We start from the raw sequence: 18,226 nt of genomic DNA, 5'->3' as shown, positions 1-18,226 counted from the left end.
TCAACAAAAACATCTTAATGGTCCCTCAGACCTTTGGGGAAATATATTTTACATCTGTATTTTTTTTTTTCTTTTGGATTGACGAGACAAAAGTGGAACTTTTTCATGTGAGTGTGCATGTGTGTGTGTGTGCTCCTGTTTAGGCATCAGGGTGAGGATCATTTGTACCAAAGTGAGGACATTTTGCTTGTCCTCAATTTGTTTTTTTTTGCTAAAGTTAAGGTTTAGGACTGAGGTGTGAATTAAGTTTATACTAAGGTTAGGGTTAGGTATGCACTGGTAAAGGTTAGGTTTAGGGTTATTGTCAGGATTAGAGCATAGAAAGGGTTAAAAATGACTGAAAATCAGTGGAAGTCAACGCATTGTCCTCACTAGAAATAGCGAGGTTAGGATGTGTGGCTGTGTGTATTCTTGCACTTGCAGCGGAGTGAGAACATTTTGCTTGAATTACTAATAAAGTGAGGACCTTTTATTTATTCTGGGCTAAATTTAAGAGTAAAGTGGCAATTAGGGTTAGGATTAAGGTGCCTTATTTGTCATTATAGATACAATAAAATGTTATAGCTCAGATGGAGGGTTAGTACATCATACAAGGGTGTGTGTGTGTGTGTGTGTGTGTGTGTCATTGCATCTAGTATAATAAAAATGCTAAACATTAGAAATCTAAAAGGGCAAATACTTTTTCACGAGATTGTAGATTTTTTTTGTCAAAACAAACTGGCTAATAAATAAAATCAGTGTTTTTTCTTTTTTCTTTTTTTTTCCAGAGCTTTCCCGCCCACCCAGTTCACTGAATCCACACTAGTCACAGATCCTCTTCCTCTGACGGGAAAGCTTTTCATTCTGACCAGATATCAGTCCCAGCAAGTATTTCTGGACAAAAGCCCAGAAGGTTAACATTGCTGTAAAGTAACTTGATGTTTTCACCTTGTATGCGGTTATTAATCTGTCTTATTATGAAGGAGATACCCTGTAGGTAAGGTCAATGTGTTCAAATGTCCATCTGCTTTTACAGTAAAATGTTCACATTTGTTGATAAAGTGTAAGTAAGACTGTTAACCAGACCAACAAGTTAAAGAAAAAAACAACATTTAATTGCTCAGAATCAGGAGCCAATTCAGAGAACCGGAGATCTCAACATATTGCTAAGAAGATAACTTTCCATTCCTTCCAGGCACACCTGCAGCACTTATGGGTCATCCATTGTCTCAGCTAGTCTCTGTGTTTTTTTACGATATCCATGTTTGTTTGGGGGAAACAAAAAACTCTCCACCAGCACGCAGGATCTCATTGTCAGACGTGTTTTTCAAACAAAACGGGTGCAAAAGTGATCATGAATGGTTTGAAATATGAGCATCTTTATCAACATCTCAATCTGACAAAAGTCAGCCTACATCACCCGCTCTGATAGGCCACTTTAACACCCCCCCCCCAAGGGGTGGAGTTACAGCCTTTGGGCTTTTTGGTATTTGCTGAAACAATAAAGCACCTGTCGTCTCATCTGGGAGGGAAAAAGGAAAAAGGAAAAAAAAAAAAAAAAGCTGAATTTAGACCCCAGAGTCCCCTGCCCTGAAGTCACTCTGAGAAACAGCATCACGTACGTCTCTGCTTCAGGCAGGAAAACACCGGCGGCATGGGAACGATGCACTTACACGGGATCAAACTTTTGCTTTTTTATACCTTAACTCGGGTAAGTGCTGACTTTTACATTCCGGGAACCATCACAGGAATTTAAGCCACCCTAGAACAAAGAGTATACACTCCATTATCTTCGTAACTGTTGTTTGTCTTTTTGTATATAGGTAAGGATATGTAGATTATAAACTGGTAAGGGGGTGAACGTCTGTAATATGGGAACACAGGTTCCTTTGAGTGTCCCTGCTTTCAACAAGCGTATGCAGCAGGCCCACCCTTAGCTCAATAGGCAAATTCATTCCAGCCTGAAAGAAATACCTGCGCTGAGAAGGCCTGAAATCTGTGTTGAGTGAAGGTAATGTGCAGCCTGCTGCCTCTCATGCTCCCAGAATATGATCCAGGGCATGACTGGCCCCAGGACACAATGTGAAATACCAACAGCGTGCTGCACCTCCGATTATGCCCTGCCATTAATCATCGAGATACAGGACTGTCTCAGAAAATTAGAATATTGTGATAAAGTTCTTTATTTTCTGTAATGCAATTAAAAAACATGAAATATCATACATTCTGGATTCATTACAAATCAACTGAAATATCACAAGCCTTTTATTGTTTTAATATCGCTGATTATGGCGTACAGCTGAAGAATCCTAAATATCCTATCTCAAAATATTAGAATATCGTGAAAAAGTATACTAGTAGGCTATTCAACTAATCATTTGAATCGTGTAATTAACTCGAAACACTGCAGGGTTTCCTGAGCCTTGAAAAACACTCAGCTTGGTTCAGTAAACTAAATCACAAGTATGGTAGTGGTTAAGAGACGACATCAGATTCTCACAGTAACTGGTGTACTGACCATGGCATTACTGTCCTTGATTGGCCTGCCAATTCCCCTGACCTGAACCCCATAGAGAATTTGTGGGGTATTGTGAAGAAGAAGCTGAAAGACACCAGACCCAACAATGCAAATGAGCTAAAGGCCGCTATTGAAGCATCCTGGGCATCCATAACACCTCAGCAATGCCACAGGCTGATTGCCTCCATGCCACGCCGCACTGATGCAGTAATCTGTGCAAAAGGATTCCCAACCAAGTACTGAGTGCATTAATGGACATTTTCAAATGTTTGATTTTGTTTTGCTGTTAGAATTTTTTTTTTTTTACTTGGTCTGAGGAAATATTCTAATATTTTGAGGTAGGATTTTTGAGTTTTCTTCAGCTGTACGCCATAATCAGCGATATTAAAACAATAAAAGGCTCGCGATATTTCAGTTGATTTGTAATGAATCCAGAATGTATGAGAATTCATGTTTTTTAATTGCATTACAGAAAATAAAGAACTTTATCACACTATTCTAATTTTATGAGACAGTCCTGTATATCTCTGTCTCACTCATTGAAACCGTTTTTTTATTTTTTTTCCTTATGCAGGTATGCACGGCTCAAAACGGTAAGTCACCTCCAGATCATTCCAGCAGAGGAACGAATACGCAGGACGTTTCGCAAACTCAGATCTGCACGTTTTTCAGTGGCCTTCTCTCCTTTCTCCCGCTCTCCTTCTCAGACATCACTCTGTCGGTGTTCACGGTGACATCGAAGAGCATGACGGTGCAGTGGAGCGGCCACGCCGGTGCCAGCTTCTACAAGATCACGGCCACCCCCAAGAACTCGCCCGAGCAGCCGGTCTTCGCCCAGTTCAGCAGCAACGCGGTGATGGGCTCCGTGAACTCGCTCTCACCCAACACAGTGTACACCATGCAGCTGGAAGCCATGGACAATGCGCTCAATGTCCTGAGCAGCGCCGAGACGGAGGAGACGACGGGTCAGTGGCAGCAGATGATAAACACAGTGAGACGGGAAAGCGGCGAGGATTTAGGGTTAAATTCGCCAAAGCTGCTGCCTTCTGTGTGACCCGTCTTTTGGTGACGGAGGAAGGACACACTGCAAAAACAAAACTTAAAATAAGTAAAATGTTCTTAAAATGTGTGTATATGTCCTTGATTTGAGCAGGTAAATAAGATGATTTGCCAATGGAACAAGATTTTTGACCTTAAAACAAACTCATCCCCATCATCTTATTTCAAGTGCAGAATGTCTAATTATCTTACATTAGGGGTCAAAAATAAGTACATTTTACTTATTTTTAGATCTGTTTTTGCAGTGCACCTGGGTGACCGATCCCATGTGTTTGAAGCAGCAGAGTTTGTACATTTTTAGGTTAACCCTTTTAAATGTCTGATTTAGGGTCATGTATCTACTTCTTATATATGAGTGTCAGACCTTTATAATTAAACATAATCAAAGTGTATTTCTTTTTGTCTTTGAAAAACAAATCATGTATCTACATGTCTTTTAGTCAAAGTGTTTTTTCAAAGTGCTTCCCTATATCCTTTAAGGAAACAGTGAATTCTTTATCACATCTAGGAAAGCTATCATTTGGGGTTTTTTATTCATACAGTCTTATAACATTTGCCCAAGTACATTTTAAGTATACTTAAAGGTGACCTTTTATGAAAAATTCTCTTTCTTCACATTTTTTTTTTAAAACTTCCATTTTGGTCTCTACTGTTTTTAGAAACAGTTTTATTTTGTTGAAAATAAACTGTTTCAAAAACCTCCCGATTATTACGTCACAATTGCTGGGCACTGCCCCTCAAAACCCACAAACTGTCACATATAAAATTTAGCACATTGCTTTTATATTACATATTACATTGAATTTTAAATTATTATTGGAATAAGTCACATTACACAACTTTACATTGGCATTAATACATGCCGTAAAATGTGCATAACTACAGCTGAAAAGACACAGACAACTAACGGTTAGCATTATGCTAATTTGCATTGAAAATTCTATAGGGACGCTAGCGTCTTATTTATTTCTCAGATTCTTCTGATCTAAAAAAAAAAAAAAAAAAAAGGCTCCGAAAAGTATCTTACACAAACCAACACTTTATAAAAGCATAACAGTCATAAACAGATGTTTTTATGTGGTTGAGAAAATATAAAAGGAGAGTTTAACACTGCAAAAATGTAACTGACTCTAGGGCAGCCCTCCAGGAGTGGGCTACTTACTCACCACTCAGAAACTGTTGCTGCAAAGCTGCTGCAACAGTCTTATACCATACATAAATGCATTCTCATAATTATGTGTTTGATGGGGATTTAACGAGCTTGTGTTTCCCTCTTGTCATCTAATCTTCAGCTCCTGATGTGCCAAGCATTGACGAGGCCTACTCCAAAAACAGCGACAGCATCACTGTTGAGTTTGCAGATGTTGCCGGGGCAACCAGCTACATCCTGAGGGCCGAGTCAGAGACAGGCGATTTCTTCTTTGAGACCCCCGTGGCAGACTCCCCTGGCACCGTGGTGGGCCTCCAGCCCTACACCGACTACATTCTCAGCGTCATGTCTGTCAACTCAGGAGGAAGGAGCCAGCCATCATACCCCGTGGAGGCCAAGACAGGTAGAGTGAAAATACCTCTAGAGTCTGTTATGAGTATAATTCGCGTACAGTATGAAATGTAGACCTTCTGTTATTCCACCCAAACAATAACTTGTCCTATCATTCTCATGACAATAAGGACTTATCAGTTCCCTGCCCATTGTCACCGATGTTCTACTTTTTGTAGCCAAAGCAAGATGGTGGAAATTTTATCCATTCTTTTGTACCGCACCATTTTCATTTCTTGAAAAAGAAAACCATGGGAACTAGGTTGCCTTCCTTTATGAATTGAAAATGGACGTAATATGATCACAAATAAATCCTTTACACGGTACAACAAAAAAAGGCAAACAAAGTAAGGTAATTTTTGCTTTCATTTATTTGTTTCCTGCTGTTCTTCTTTTTTGCTCCCCCTTGTCCTCTTTGTAGTTGTGATGGCCCCCAAATTGAACACGTCCTCCTCCAGCAACGACTCCATCCTCGTGACCTGGCCCCCGGTGGAGCACGCCATCCTCTACACGCTGATTCTTACCCTGGAAGGCGGCAGCACCGTCCGTGAACTCAACACCACCGACACCGCGGTGACGTTCGACAACCTTCAGCCGGGAACTTCCTACTGTGTGAAGGGAATGGCGTGGGACGCTGAGGGTCGGACTGTTGACCCCCTCCCCGTCTGCCAGATCACGCGTAAGCAGCGTTCTCCCCAGAAGCCTCGTCGTATTTTGTTGACATTTTATGTGACGGACCAAAACAAAGTTGTGCACAGTTGTGAAGTGAAAGGAAAAAAAAGACGTGTTTGATATGTTTTTCAAAATGATTCACTTTTGAAAACTTGAGAAGAAATTGGCATGCATTTGCATTCAGCCCCCTTTACTGACACTCCTGAATAAAATCCCGCGGCCTTAGTTAGCTTAGAGAACAGTAGTAACCAACAAGCATCATGAAAATAAAGGCACACAGTGGACAAGTTACGGATAAAGTTGTGGAACAGTTTAGGCAGGGGTAGGTTACAAAACAACTTCTCAGTTGGAACATCTTACTGATGAGGATTGTTAAATCCATCATCTCAAAGATGAAAGAGAATGATACAACTGCACACTGCAAAAACGGAACTAAAAATAAGTAATATACTTGAAATAAGTATATCTGTCCTTGATTTGAGCAGGTAAATAAGATGATCTGCCAGTGGAATAAGATTTTTACACTTGAAATAAGAACAATTCATCTCCATCATCTTATTTCAAGTGCAGTATATCTAATTATCTTATTTTAGGGGTGAAAATACTCATTCCATTGGCAGATAATCTTATTTACCTGCTCAAATCTAGGACAAAAACAAATTTTAAGAACATTTTTCTTATTTTTAGATCCGTTTTTGCAGTGCAAGCCTAGAAAAACATGCCGTTCCACCTAAACTGACAGCCAAGAGACCATCGTAGCTTCGGAGGAGCTGCAAAGATCAATGAATTTATCGATGCACAATTTATGAAACTAGACGAGCGACTGCTCACATATTTGAACTGCCACCAACGCAGTGTAGCAAAACGTTTCCATGCGCCCCAGTTAATCTCAGCGTGAATCAATACTGCTCAAAGAGCTCATGTGAACAATTAAAAGAAGAAAAAGTGCACCGTATAGCCTGTATGAGAGTGGAATAGAAAAGTAACACTCAATAATTACTTGCAAATAAAATCCACGCATCTGTCCATTTTGTTGAAGCGCTCAATAACGGCATTGTGCAGGTGTCCTTGCTGCTTCCGCTGGCTGAGTAGTTCCTCTACAGTTGAAGAAGAGTCTTACTTATCCAGTTATGTTCCTTGCGTAGGTTTTTATTCGTCTCAGAGCTGTGATCGCTGATACTTCTGGGTGTTAAAGGCATTTTCTAATTAGGAAATTACAGTCAAGCCTCAACAATGTCAATATAGGTAACTCAATTGTAGAGTACAAAAATAAATTACAGACAAAATAAATTGTTAATTAATATTTTACACTCTTTATTTTTAATATTCCAGGGCTAGCAGACAAGGCCCTGATGGCCCTGATGGCCTACCACTGGGTAAAGGTTTTGGTCTACATGAAAACTGTTGTTGAACACATCCATAAACACGTTGAAACATCGCAGTGGTAGCATTATGCTAGGTGTGGGGTGTGGCTATTCCTCTGGAGTTACAAAGAGATTGGACAGATTTGATGGGATGAAGGTAAATACAGGGCAAACCCGAAAGAAAAGCACCTAGTAGGTGTTACCCGACTCTGAGGTTAAGGATCACCTTCGAGCAGGACAATGACTCTAAACATACTGCCAGGGCTACTATGAAATGCTTTACATGAAAACATATTCATATTACTAGAGTGGCCCAGGCAAAGACTAGACATAAATGTCACTGACAAAGTTGCTGCTCACAGATGATCCATCCAATCTGACCGAGCTTTAGCTGATTTGCAAACAATGGCAAAAACTTTTAGTCTCTAGACCTGACGAAAGCTGGAGCAAAATGGACCCGTTCAAAGTACTGACTCAGGGAGAGCTGAGTACATTTCACAACTATGGACTAGTTTGTCTTTGTCTATTACATCAAATCCCTCCCGGAAAAATACGCCGATTTGTGTGAATGTAACTTGAACAACATGTGAAAACCTTTGGAGTGTGAACCTTTTCAACGCATTGACTGAACCTAAACTCTACAGCCGGGATGAAAAAGTCTCTGAGAACGTTTTGGTTTCTTCACCAGGTCCTCACAGCCCAGACGTGACCGACGTCCAGGTGACTCAGGGCCGAGCTCTTGGAATCGCCGTGTACTGGATGATAGTGCCGGGGGCTACCAGCTACTTGGCCTTGACCTCCAATGGCCAGAACTGTAGCACGGATAATACCTACTGCTACATCGTGCCTCAGGAGTGCGGTCAGAACGACTCTGTCTACGTCGTAGCCTACAACGACGCTGGACCCAGCAGCCCCTCACAACCAGCTAACTACATTACATGTGCGTTCGTCACACACAAGCACAATCATGAACCCATCTTTGTTAAAAGGACTGAAAAGGCCAACTAGAAGAGCCTACCATAAGCAATCCTTCATGTTGAATTTTGAAATTGTTCTGTGTCCCTTGGCAGACCCATGTCCCCCGGAGAACATCTGGGTGGAGGAGCCCACCCCGGGGAACTGCTCGGTGGTGTGGGAGGACGTGCCCTTGGTGGAGCACTACGTGGCTTTCATAAAGAGGGACGATGGGACGGAGAAGACGTGCAACACGACAAAGACCAGCTGCTCGTTCTTCTGCCCGTGCGGCTACACGTTCCTCACCAGCGTGTTCCCCTACAACCAGGCCGGCACCAGCCTCTTCGCGCACGTCCGCAACTACACAACCAGTGAGAGCGTCTTGTACTCTGATAGGCTCCGTCCAAGAAACGTTTTGACAAAAAGATGCATCTGATAAACTTTTTTTATTGTTGTACATTATGTTTTTAATCTGCTATTACTTACACTCACGCAGATTGACCAGTACCTACATGCCCGAAACTTCTATTTTTACACCATCCTGCTCCGATTTCGTTTTTATACCTACATCATGATCTGTGACTCAAAGGGTTTTGTCCTCAGGTTATAAAATCTTTGAAATTGACTTCCCTGAAACCTCAGCCCTGGCATTGTTCAAATGGGACCAAACAATGCCACGGTTACGTACTCTGAGATGCGATAACAAGAGACGCTCTGCGGCACATATTGTCTTCAGCTTAGTAATGTCATCTCTTTCACAATGACCCAGACTCAGTGGGTACAGCTGTTGAGGGCAAATGGAGCAGAGCCATTATACCCGTGGTTCCTTGTCTAAACAGAGAAATATTTGTGATGTAACTTTCCTATCAAGAATCAAGCGTTCTTATTGTCATTATGTAACCATAATGAGATTTGGGTGAGGCACCGGCTCTGAATGTGCATATAACACACAGACACAAATTAAAAAACACCCTTGGGAAAAATGAAGAATGAACTTTCCTAGAAAAGACCCTTCAAAAATGAACAAAAAACAATATGAAAACAGTAGAAGAGAAAGACTTATGAGGAGCTGGAAAATACTGTGGACTTACTGATAGATAATGAGGCATATTCAGATAAACCTTGATATAAAAGCCTTTACAATTTTCCTGAAAGTACCAGAAAAACAGTCCTTGAGATGCTGAATGTGTGTAAATAGCCATTAGCATCAAATAAAAATATAAACGTTCAAGTTAAAAAGTAGAAAACATCAGTCAATTTACAGAACAACGTAAACAAAAGCAGTTTATTTAATGTACAAATGAGAAAGATGTTGGAAACGTACAGGAAAATCAAATTTACCTTGAATAAAACTTTGTCCTAGGCATCAACCATGACAAACATTGTGGAAAAAGTTACACTTTTTTCTACAGACATTCAATCACCCCCTTAAAGTGACCTCTAGCAGCAGTTTTTCTGGCTTTTTTCCAGGAGGTTCTAAGGAATTTCTTTCAGCTCATCTTCCTTGAACATGACAGCATATTGTGCGATGTGTGTTTAACAAAGAGGAAAGTGGACATGTGTGCAAAAAAAATAATCTAAATATAAAAATATTGAACTAGTAGATAAGGAATAAATTGTGTCTTGTTACAGGTCGCATGCACTGAGAATGATTTAAATTGTGTGGATACAGTTGTGTTCTTCCACTATTCTCAATTGATTTTAAAACAAAGTGTAGACTGGGTGAGTTTAAAAAAAAAAAAAGAAATCTAATTTATTAAGTTTGCACTTCTTCTTCTCTCTGTCTCGTCCGTCCCAGTCCCTTGTTGTCCACAGGATGTAACCGTGAAGCTGGTGTCCACCGAGACGCTGGAGGTCATGTGGTCGCCGGTCAAAGGGGCGGCGCTGTACGAGACCACAGCGGCGCGGACCAACAGCGTCCTGCACTGCAACGACACGTCGCCCGTGTGCGCGCTCTCAGACCTGAGGTGCAACACCCCGTACTCTGTGACAGTGACCCCCTGCAGCGAGCTACGAGGGTGCAACCGCACCTGCACGGCACAAGAGCACGAGACAGGTATAAACAGGGTCGCAAGCGGAAAACCAGCAGAATGAGTCAAACGAGGAGCGGGATATCAGAGCGGACTGCTGAGGCATCCACACCCCAAGAAACGTTTCACATTCTGACGCATTACAAACTCAAACGGTATAAACACAGACGTAAGGCTTGCTAAAGAACGTTAGTGAACAAACAGCATCAAAGACACTGAATAACGCGGCAGACGGGTCAGAGAGATGAATCAGGAAAGAAATGGCCAAGCACCCGACTGACTACCTGGGGAAGGAGAGCAATCGGCAGAGAAGAAACTAAGAAACCCAAGGGGAAATAATCTGTTGACAGAACAGCCATTAGTCACAAATCCTGCTAAAGCCCCGTGGAGGACATAATAAACATGTGGTAGAAGCAACTCTAGTCAGTCGAGATCAAAATTAAACTTTTTGCCCTACATTCAAAATGCTACTGTATGTGTGGAGGAAATTCTACATGCACTGCAAAAACGGACCTAAAAATAAGTAAAATGTTCTTAAAATGTGTGTTTTTGTCCTAGATTTGAGCAGGTAAATAAGATTATCTGCCAGTAGAATGAGTATTTTGACCCCTAAAATAAGATAATTAGACATCCTGCACTTGAAATAAGATGATGGAGCTGAATTGTTCCCATTTTAAGTCCAAACATCTTATTCCATTGGCAGATAATCTTATTTACCCGCTCAAATCAAGGACAGATATACTCATTATAAGAAAATTTTACTTATTTTTAGTTTCATTTTTGCAGTGTGCACATTCTTCTCAAGACACCAATCCCGTGGTTAAACATGGTGGTAGCAGCATCATGCTGAGGGGATGCTTTTCTTCAAGCGAAAGGTGGTTCTGCAGAATAGTTACTCAAAGTGGCTGAGTACAAGTCCGATCCAGACTCTTTATTTTAAAGTATTGTCAGCTTTGCGTTGATCTGTCACATTAAATGCATCCCCCCCACCACCCTCCAAAAAATAAATACATGAAACTTTGTGGTTGTGAGGTGATAAAAAGTGAGCGAGTTCAAGGGGTATGAATGCTTTCGTAAGGCCCTAAAAATACTCTGCATGCACACACAGGACAGATGTCAGTGAATTATTTAAGGAAGAGTCGTAAACATGACATTTAACAAAGCAAAATACGTCTAATGCAGACAAATCTTTACAGTAATCAAAGGGCATTTATGAAACCTGTTTCCTCCTGCAGCTCCCTGTGCTCCAGAGATCCTGAATATGACGCAGACCAGCAACTCCACGTACCGAGTCCTGATAACGACGCCAAACTCTCCCAGTACAAACTATACCGTCACTGCCACAGGACGCTACGACAAACACACGTGCCAGTCGAGAAACAGCTCCTGTGAGCTCGCGCCGCTGCCCTGCGGCTCCATCTACGAGGTCGTAGCTGTGGCCACCGCGGCAGTGGGGAAAAGTCTGCCTGGATTCAGTAAAACTCTGGAAACAGGTACAACAGGGTCTTTTGCCACCACGTTTTGATGCGTTTGACTTAGACTTAGACTTAGACAGACTTTATTGTAATTTTATATGTGCATACAGAACGAAATTTCGTTTGCATACAGCTTGAGAATTTCAGTGAATTGCAGTGGATTTCAGAATAAAGTAGCTTTGCAGGATAAATGAAGTAACTTTGCATGATATAAAGTAACTTTGCAGGATAAATGAAGTAACTTTGCAGGATAATAAAATAACTTTGCAGGATAAATGAAGTAACTTTGCATGGTATAAAGTAAGTTTGCAGGATAAATGAAGTAACTTTGCAGGATAATAAAATAACTTTACAGGATAAATGAAGTAACTTTGCATGATATAAAGTAACTTTGCAGGATAAATGAAGTAACTTTGCAGGATAATAAAATAACTTTACAGGATAAATGAAGTAACTTTGCAGGATAATAAAATGACTTTGCAGGATAAATGAAGTAACTTTGCAGGATAATAAAATAACTTTACAGGATAAATGAAGTAACTTTGCAGGATAATAAAATAACTTTACAGGATAAATGAAGTAACTTTGCAGGATAATAAAATAACTTTACAGGATAAATCAAGTAACTTTGCAGGATGATAAAATAACTTTACAGGATAAATCAAGTAACTTTGCAGGATAATAAAATAACTTTGCAGGATAAATGAAGTAACTTTGCAGGATAATAAAATGACTTTGCAGGATAAATGAAGTAACTTTGCAGGATAATAAAATAACTTTACAGGATAAATGAAGTAACTTTGCAGGATAATAAAATAACTTTACAGGATAAATGAAGTAACTTTGCAGGATAATAAAATAACTTTACAGGATAAATGAAGTAACTTTGCAGGATAATAAAATGACTTTGCAGGATAAATGAAGTAACTTTGCAGGATAATAAAATAACTTTACAGGATAAATGAAGTAACTTTGCAGGATAATAAAATAACTTTACAGGATAAATGAAGTAACTTTGCAGGATAATAAAATAACTTTACAGGATAAATCAAGTAACTTTGCAGGATAATAAAATAACTTTACAGGATAAATCAAGTAACTTTGCAGGATAATAAAATAACTTTGCAGGATAAATGAAGTAACTTTGCAGGATAATAAAATAACTTTACAGGATAAATGAAGTAACTTTGCATGATATAAAGTAACTTTGCAGGATAAATTAAGTAACTTTGCAGGATAATAAAATAACTTTACAGCATAAATGAAGTAACTTTGCAGGATAATAAAATAACTTTACAGGATAAATGAAGTAACTTTGCAGGATAATAAAATAACTTTACAGGATAAATGAAGTAACTTTGCAGGATAATAAAATAACTTTACAGGATAAATGAAGTAACTTTGCAGGATAATAAAATAACTTTGCAGGATAAATGAAGTAACTTTGCAGGATAAATAAAGTAACTTTGCATGATATAAAGTAACTTTGCAGGATACAAAAGTAGTTCCAGGATAAAGTGCACAGTGATAGTTTGGTTTTAAAAGTGTCATTTAACTTCCCTACTTCCCCTAAAAGAAGTTAGGGGAAGTAGGGGGTCTGCTTCTGACACATTTGGACTCCAGAAAATGAAATAAAAACTCACGATTTCCAAGTCCAGAAGGAGAGAGCAACATTGCAGCATCCAACACTTGATTTCTGTTCTCCTGCCTGAGGTCCCTGCTGCCCCTCGACTGTGGACGTGACCCAGGTCACCCAGGCTATGACCAATGTCACATGGTCGCCGGGCACCGGGGCCCGCTCCTACGTGGCCACCCTGATGTCCCCACGCGGGGAAGCCCGGTGTCACACCCTGGACCCCCACTGCCTGATGGGGTGCATCACCTGTGGCACCAACTACAGCGTCACCCTGGATGCCATCAGCAGCACGGGACACAAGTCCCAGTGCCAATACCGAGGCTTCTCCTCCAGTGAGCACAAACACACATAGATAGATAGAGGAAAATGTTCATGTCATTAATCAATGGGAAGACACTCGTTTACCTCTCTTTGTTAGGCGCATGCTGTCCAACAGGGGTCAAGCTCTATCGCCGCACCAACAACTCGCTCAGGGTGTACTGGCGCTCTTCAAGCCCTCAGGCGTATAACCACACGGTGGAGCTGTATGGCACGGGGGCCAACTACACCTGCCTCGCAGCTCCAGGCGGCATGTACTGCGACATCCAGGAGGAAACCTGCGGGGACGTCTACACGGTAGTCGTAGCACCGGTGGGAAAGTACGGGGACAAAGTGACCTTCTGCCTGCCCAGGACGTACTCAGGTGGGTCACCTGCGCGCTCGGGTTGGAGGAGTTACGGCGCCTGTGATCGGTCTGCATACGCTCCGCATGGCCATGAATGCTGTATTCATTTTAAAATGGACGAATATACTAAAAACAACTTCTGTGAATTCCGAAAAAAGAAGAGCTGAATGGACAAGTTTGAATTTATTAGGGAGTTACTCTATTCCACACAGGGTCAGGGTTATGTAAACGGGCTCAAATGTACGTATAGCCCCTGTAATATCTGGTTAGATGCCTGTAAGTATGCTTCAGAAACGCCAGACACGTTTTGCAGCCGTCATGAAGATCTTGGTGTAATTCTGGTTGGATAGTCCATCGTTCTTCTCACTGCTATTGTTAGACACAGATTAAAAGCCTGACACAGAACCAGCCTTTAATCCTAGCTCAGATATTTTCAGTAATTTGTGAGCGGGTCAGGGCCCATCCAGAAGATCATTCATCGTTGTCTGTTGGACAACCCAATTGTTTCCTAGTTTATTGAACATGCTTTTTTTTTTTTTTCTTTTTTCCAGTGTCCTGTCTAGCAATGTGGCAATAAGAATTGATGTCTTAATGCCAAATAGAGCTTGACAGATTTTGCTTTCACAAGTGAACATGCTTTTTTTTTATCTGAAGGTGACGGTTTGGGTCAGTTTGCTGAGATTTGGAAATTATTGGTTGATTAGTTTTGCCAAAAATTAGTGTACTTTGCTTAAAGGCTTGGTCAGTGCCGGGATATCAACCAAATTAATTAATTATAGTAATTTCTGATTATAAAAGGGATCAAATATCCAACCAGAAAGTTGTTGAAGGCACCGGGTGGAGGAGGGGTGTTGGTTGACAATGGATCATGAAGAGGAGTAGTTTTCTTGCAATCCAAAGGTCGTGGGTTCAATTCCAGCATCCTCCTGTGATGTGTCCATGTGCAACTGGGCAAGGCATTTAACCCCCAAGTTGCCTGCTTATCTGCATATCACTGCATGAATGTGTTTGTGGGAGCAATAGGGTGGATGTGGCTCTAATTGAAAGCTTTTTGATTGGTCAGTATAGAATAAATGCTTAATAAATTCAGTCCATTTAGCATTTACAAAAACTCTGTGGTTCATCTCCAACTTGTTAAAGGATACTTTTACTTTTTTTTTTTGACCCTGCATGAATTCATGAAATCCAACATTAATTCAAACGTGTGCACTGGATGATGTTTTATCAAACCTGAAGGTTATTTGATCAATCCAGCCAGAAAAAGAATGCTTCAGATAAACACTTAAACCCCCCAGAAACACACGACATCCATTCCCATGATGAGCGTATGTAAACGTATCATAGGGACTATGTGTCAAATATTTTGGTTTGTTTGGATAATTCAAGATGCTGACCACAAACTTTTCCTTTTTTCCTGTTTTCTCAGTTCCCTGTCCAGGAAGTAACGCCGGTATGGGTGAGTATCGATTTGTCTGGTGGATCTGAAACCAAATTTTCAAGGTTTCTTTCATTGGGAAGTAAACACGATGAGTTCTGACCAACATACACATTAAAATCTGAATTAAACACAAGCACACATCTCATGTAAAAGATTTGTTGTCATAGATTTTAATTTCTGCATTCCTCCCAAGCTCAGACGTAGCTGTAGCTAACCTGCAAACACAAACCCTCTGCATGAAATACTGATATCCTAATAATCTGAGCTGCTGGAAAACTAAAGCTCTGCTGAACCGTCGTCTCTCTGTTCCTCCAGTGATCTCCCGAAGAAGACGAAGTGTAAATTAACTTTGGTGAGTTTATTGTTGCTTGACTCCATGCAGCTTACCACACCATCTCAGTGGAAAAACCCCACAGATTACAGCAGCCTGAGACTGAGGACCTGCAAAAGAAATACATGAATGCATGAGATACTTCATATCCAACCGAAGCATCATAATAAGCAATAAACTGGGTTCACAAGAACAAAACAGGTGTCCATGTCTCAAAGGAACAATAGTGAGGAGCTGAGGAGCGACATCGGCCTGGTTTTCACCTCTGGGACCTGTTATGCCTGTTCCTGATACCCTTTAATAATCACTGAGCATGTAGGAACAGGATATCCATATGTTTTTGTATTTGTGCCGAAAAGTTTGAAGCCCCTGGGTGCGTAAAATATAATTTTAAGTGTTTACAGTTTTGCCAAATACGCACAATTCCCCCTGTCTGATGACAAAGCAGCTTTTTTCCCTTGCAGTCGAAGGTTTACATACACTCACCCTGGCCAGAAATGTCAATTTAATTTGTGACTCTTAAATATTTGTTTGAACTACTTTGAATAATAAGCAGTTTAGGGACTTGTTGGTTGACAAAGAAATTCAAATATACATGTGCAACTGTGAGTGAGTTCTACTTTTTCACATGCCGTTCATTTACCCCGGACTTTAAAAAGACCCAAATTGTCAAATTCAGTTGGATACCCATGGCTTACACACAAAAGAGCTGGGTAAATAAATACCGAGAAACCTTTCAATGAACTTTAACATATCTGAGAACACTGAACAAATATTAAAGCAGAGATCCCACAAATTGGATGATGCCAACAAAAAGGCTGTGTTGGATTTTGCTAAGGGACATTTAGCCACTTATTAGTGGAGAAGTATACATGCTGAGCTTTTTGACTCTGTATAGTTTAATTTTAAAAAAAGCTTAATAGAGTGAAACTTGTGAACCCAGTTCATTGTTTTAAAAATGCTTGACGTTTTTCCAATACTCATTTCACCCTGGGGGGAAAAAAGCTCAAATTAGTCAGTAAAAGCCCCAAATTAAGTTAACACTCCGTCACAACTGAATGTGAACCTCAGTTAAAAAATGCTAATAATTATCAATAAAAAAAAACAACGTTTTCTTCACATCATCTGCAATGTTTTTCTATCTCTCGCCTACAGGGAAGCTCGTCTACCACCATCACAAAAAGGACAAAATGTTTTGTTTACACTAGCAGAGACTGAAAAGAACATTAGAGCTCGTTTAAAATCTCAGAGAAACTGTTGCAAGAAGACAACAAGCCACTTATAAGAATAATGAATTGAAAGTACAATATGATGAAAGCCATACAACACACAATGTCCGGGAGCTTTAGGGGCAAAAAAAAACAATGATGGGATTATTTTGTAGGATATCTAATCCATTTTTTATTGTATGTTGCTGATTTAAGAGAAAGACATGTTTGTTTCACCTTGACGAAATTGGAGCTATAATTTTGTATGATTGTAATGATATCTAGTATATTTTTTAAAATCCCATAATCAGAAAAAACAGGACTCTCCTAAACACTAACAGAAGCGTTAAGCCACTTTTTAGATCATTATTGCAGCAGATTGATTGAATGTATTGTGTGTAATGACTAAAAGACAAAACAAGTACAAAATGATGAGCTAGGACCTCTCCAAGTAGAAGGCCTCCACGTGGCTGCAGTACGACGTGTCCCCAGATGGAGACCCGGACCGCGAAACTGGGACGGATGGCATCGATCCCGTCCGCTCGGAGTCATGTGGATGATACATCTGATCAAATTGCCGGAGACAGACTCAGTGTCACCTTTGCTTTCACTGATTTTGTTTGTGATTGTTTGACAGATGAAAACAATAAATTCCATGTTTTTGCATCACAAAACTGAAGCCGTCGATTCTCTTTTGTTGGGAAGTTTAGAGGATTTTGTGTGTATTTATTGCTGCTTTCTCCAGTCAGTTCAAACAAATGAAACAGAACAAACCCATAAACATTTCTCAAATTAGGTGGCCCTTAAGCCAATCTGTTAGGAAACTGGGGGATGCTGCCAAAGTTATATAATAGACCTCTATGCTATCTGCATGCTACTGCTCCACGTGGTGGCACAGTTACATCAAGTCTGCACCGCGATACGAAAGCACTTGATTAAGATGGACAAACTCCAACTTTTTGGGGATTTACACACGCTTCCTGTCACTGACCGAGGAACACAGCAGGTCAAGGATTCTTTGTCTTTGGTGTTTTACTGCAGACTTCAGCCACTCCTCTGTGTTTATCACCTCACCAACACTGAATCCCTTCCCTACATCTCAAATTATATACCTTTTATACAATAACTTTGCACCCATCCTCTTCTCCTCCACACCTCAAGTCCATCTTGCTGATGGACTTCCCTGCTTGTTTATCCTTCCGAACGTAATCATCCACACCTTCTCATAGCCAAGAAATGGTTCACTTGAAAAACGTTTACTTGAGCTGGAGTGCCTCCAAGTATCGAGAATCGGGCAACTTTCTGATGTTTCCCAACTAGACGTGCGTAAAAGTTGCAGGACATTGGCCCTCATGGTC

The 18,226-nt window shown here is 40.5% G+C and overlaps 1 protein-coding gene across 1 annotated transcript; it reads left to right on the top strand.

Annotated features, from left to right (window-relative positions):
• The first annotated feature begins 1,539 nt into the window (after positions 1-1,539).
• fndc7a (fibronectin type III domain containing 7a) lies at positions 1,540-17,542 on the top strand. Its single transcript, XM_021322605.2, has 14 exons — positions 1,540-1,690; positions 3,072-3,090; positions 3,205-3,462; positions 4,849-5,109; positions 5,518-5,775; positions 7,821-8,072; positions 8,203-8,457; positions 9,885-10,142; positions 11,352-11,609; positions 13,305-13,559; positions 13,646-13,909; positions 15,318-15,347; positions 15,645-15,681; positions 16,816-17,542. The coding sequence occupies exons 1-13, from the start codon at positions 1,634-1,636 to the stop codon at positions 15,674-15,676; spliced, it is 2,457 nt and encodes an 818-aa protein (XP_021178280.2). The 5' UTR covers positions 1,540-1,633; the 3' UTR covers positions 15,677-15,681; positions 16,816-17,542.
• Positions 17,543-18,226: the final 684 nt, after the last annotated feature.

This window comes from Fundulus heteroclitus, chromosome 6 (genome assembly GCF_011125445.2).
Source record: "Fundulus heteroclitus isolate FHET01 chromosome 6, MU-UCD_Fhet_4.1, whole genome shotgun sequence".
NCBI lineage: Eukaryota > Metazoa > Chordata > Actinopteri > Cyprinodontiformes > Fundulidae > Fundulus > Fundulus heteroclitus.
This window is presented reverse-complemented; position numbering and strand designations above follow the sequence as displayed.

What these genes read in the sequence shown, in the direction of transcription:
- fndc7a (XM_021322605.2), top strand. Translation starts at nt 1,634, where the DNA reads ATGGGAACGATGCACTTACACGGGATCAAACTTTTGCTTTTTTATACC. An exon ending in CAGTAAAACTCTGGAAACAG is followed by an intron (nt 11,610 to 13,304) that starts GTACAACAGGGT and finishes CTCCTGCCTGAG; the next exon opens with GTCCCTGCTGCCCCTCGACT. An exon ending in ATACCGAGGCTTCTCCTCCA is followed by an intron (nt 13,560 to 13,645) that starts GTGAGCACAAAC and finishes TCTCTTTGTTAG; the next exon opens with GCGCATGCTGTCCAACAGGG.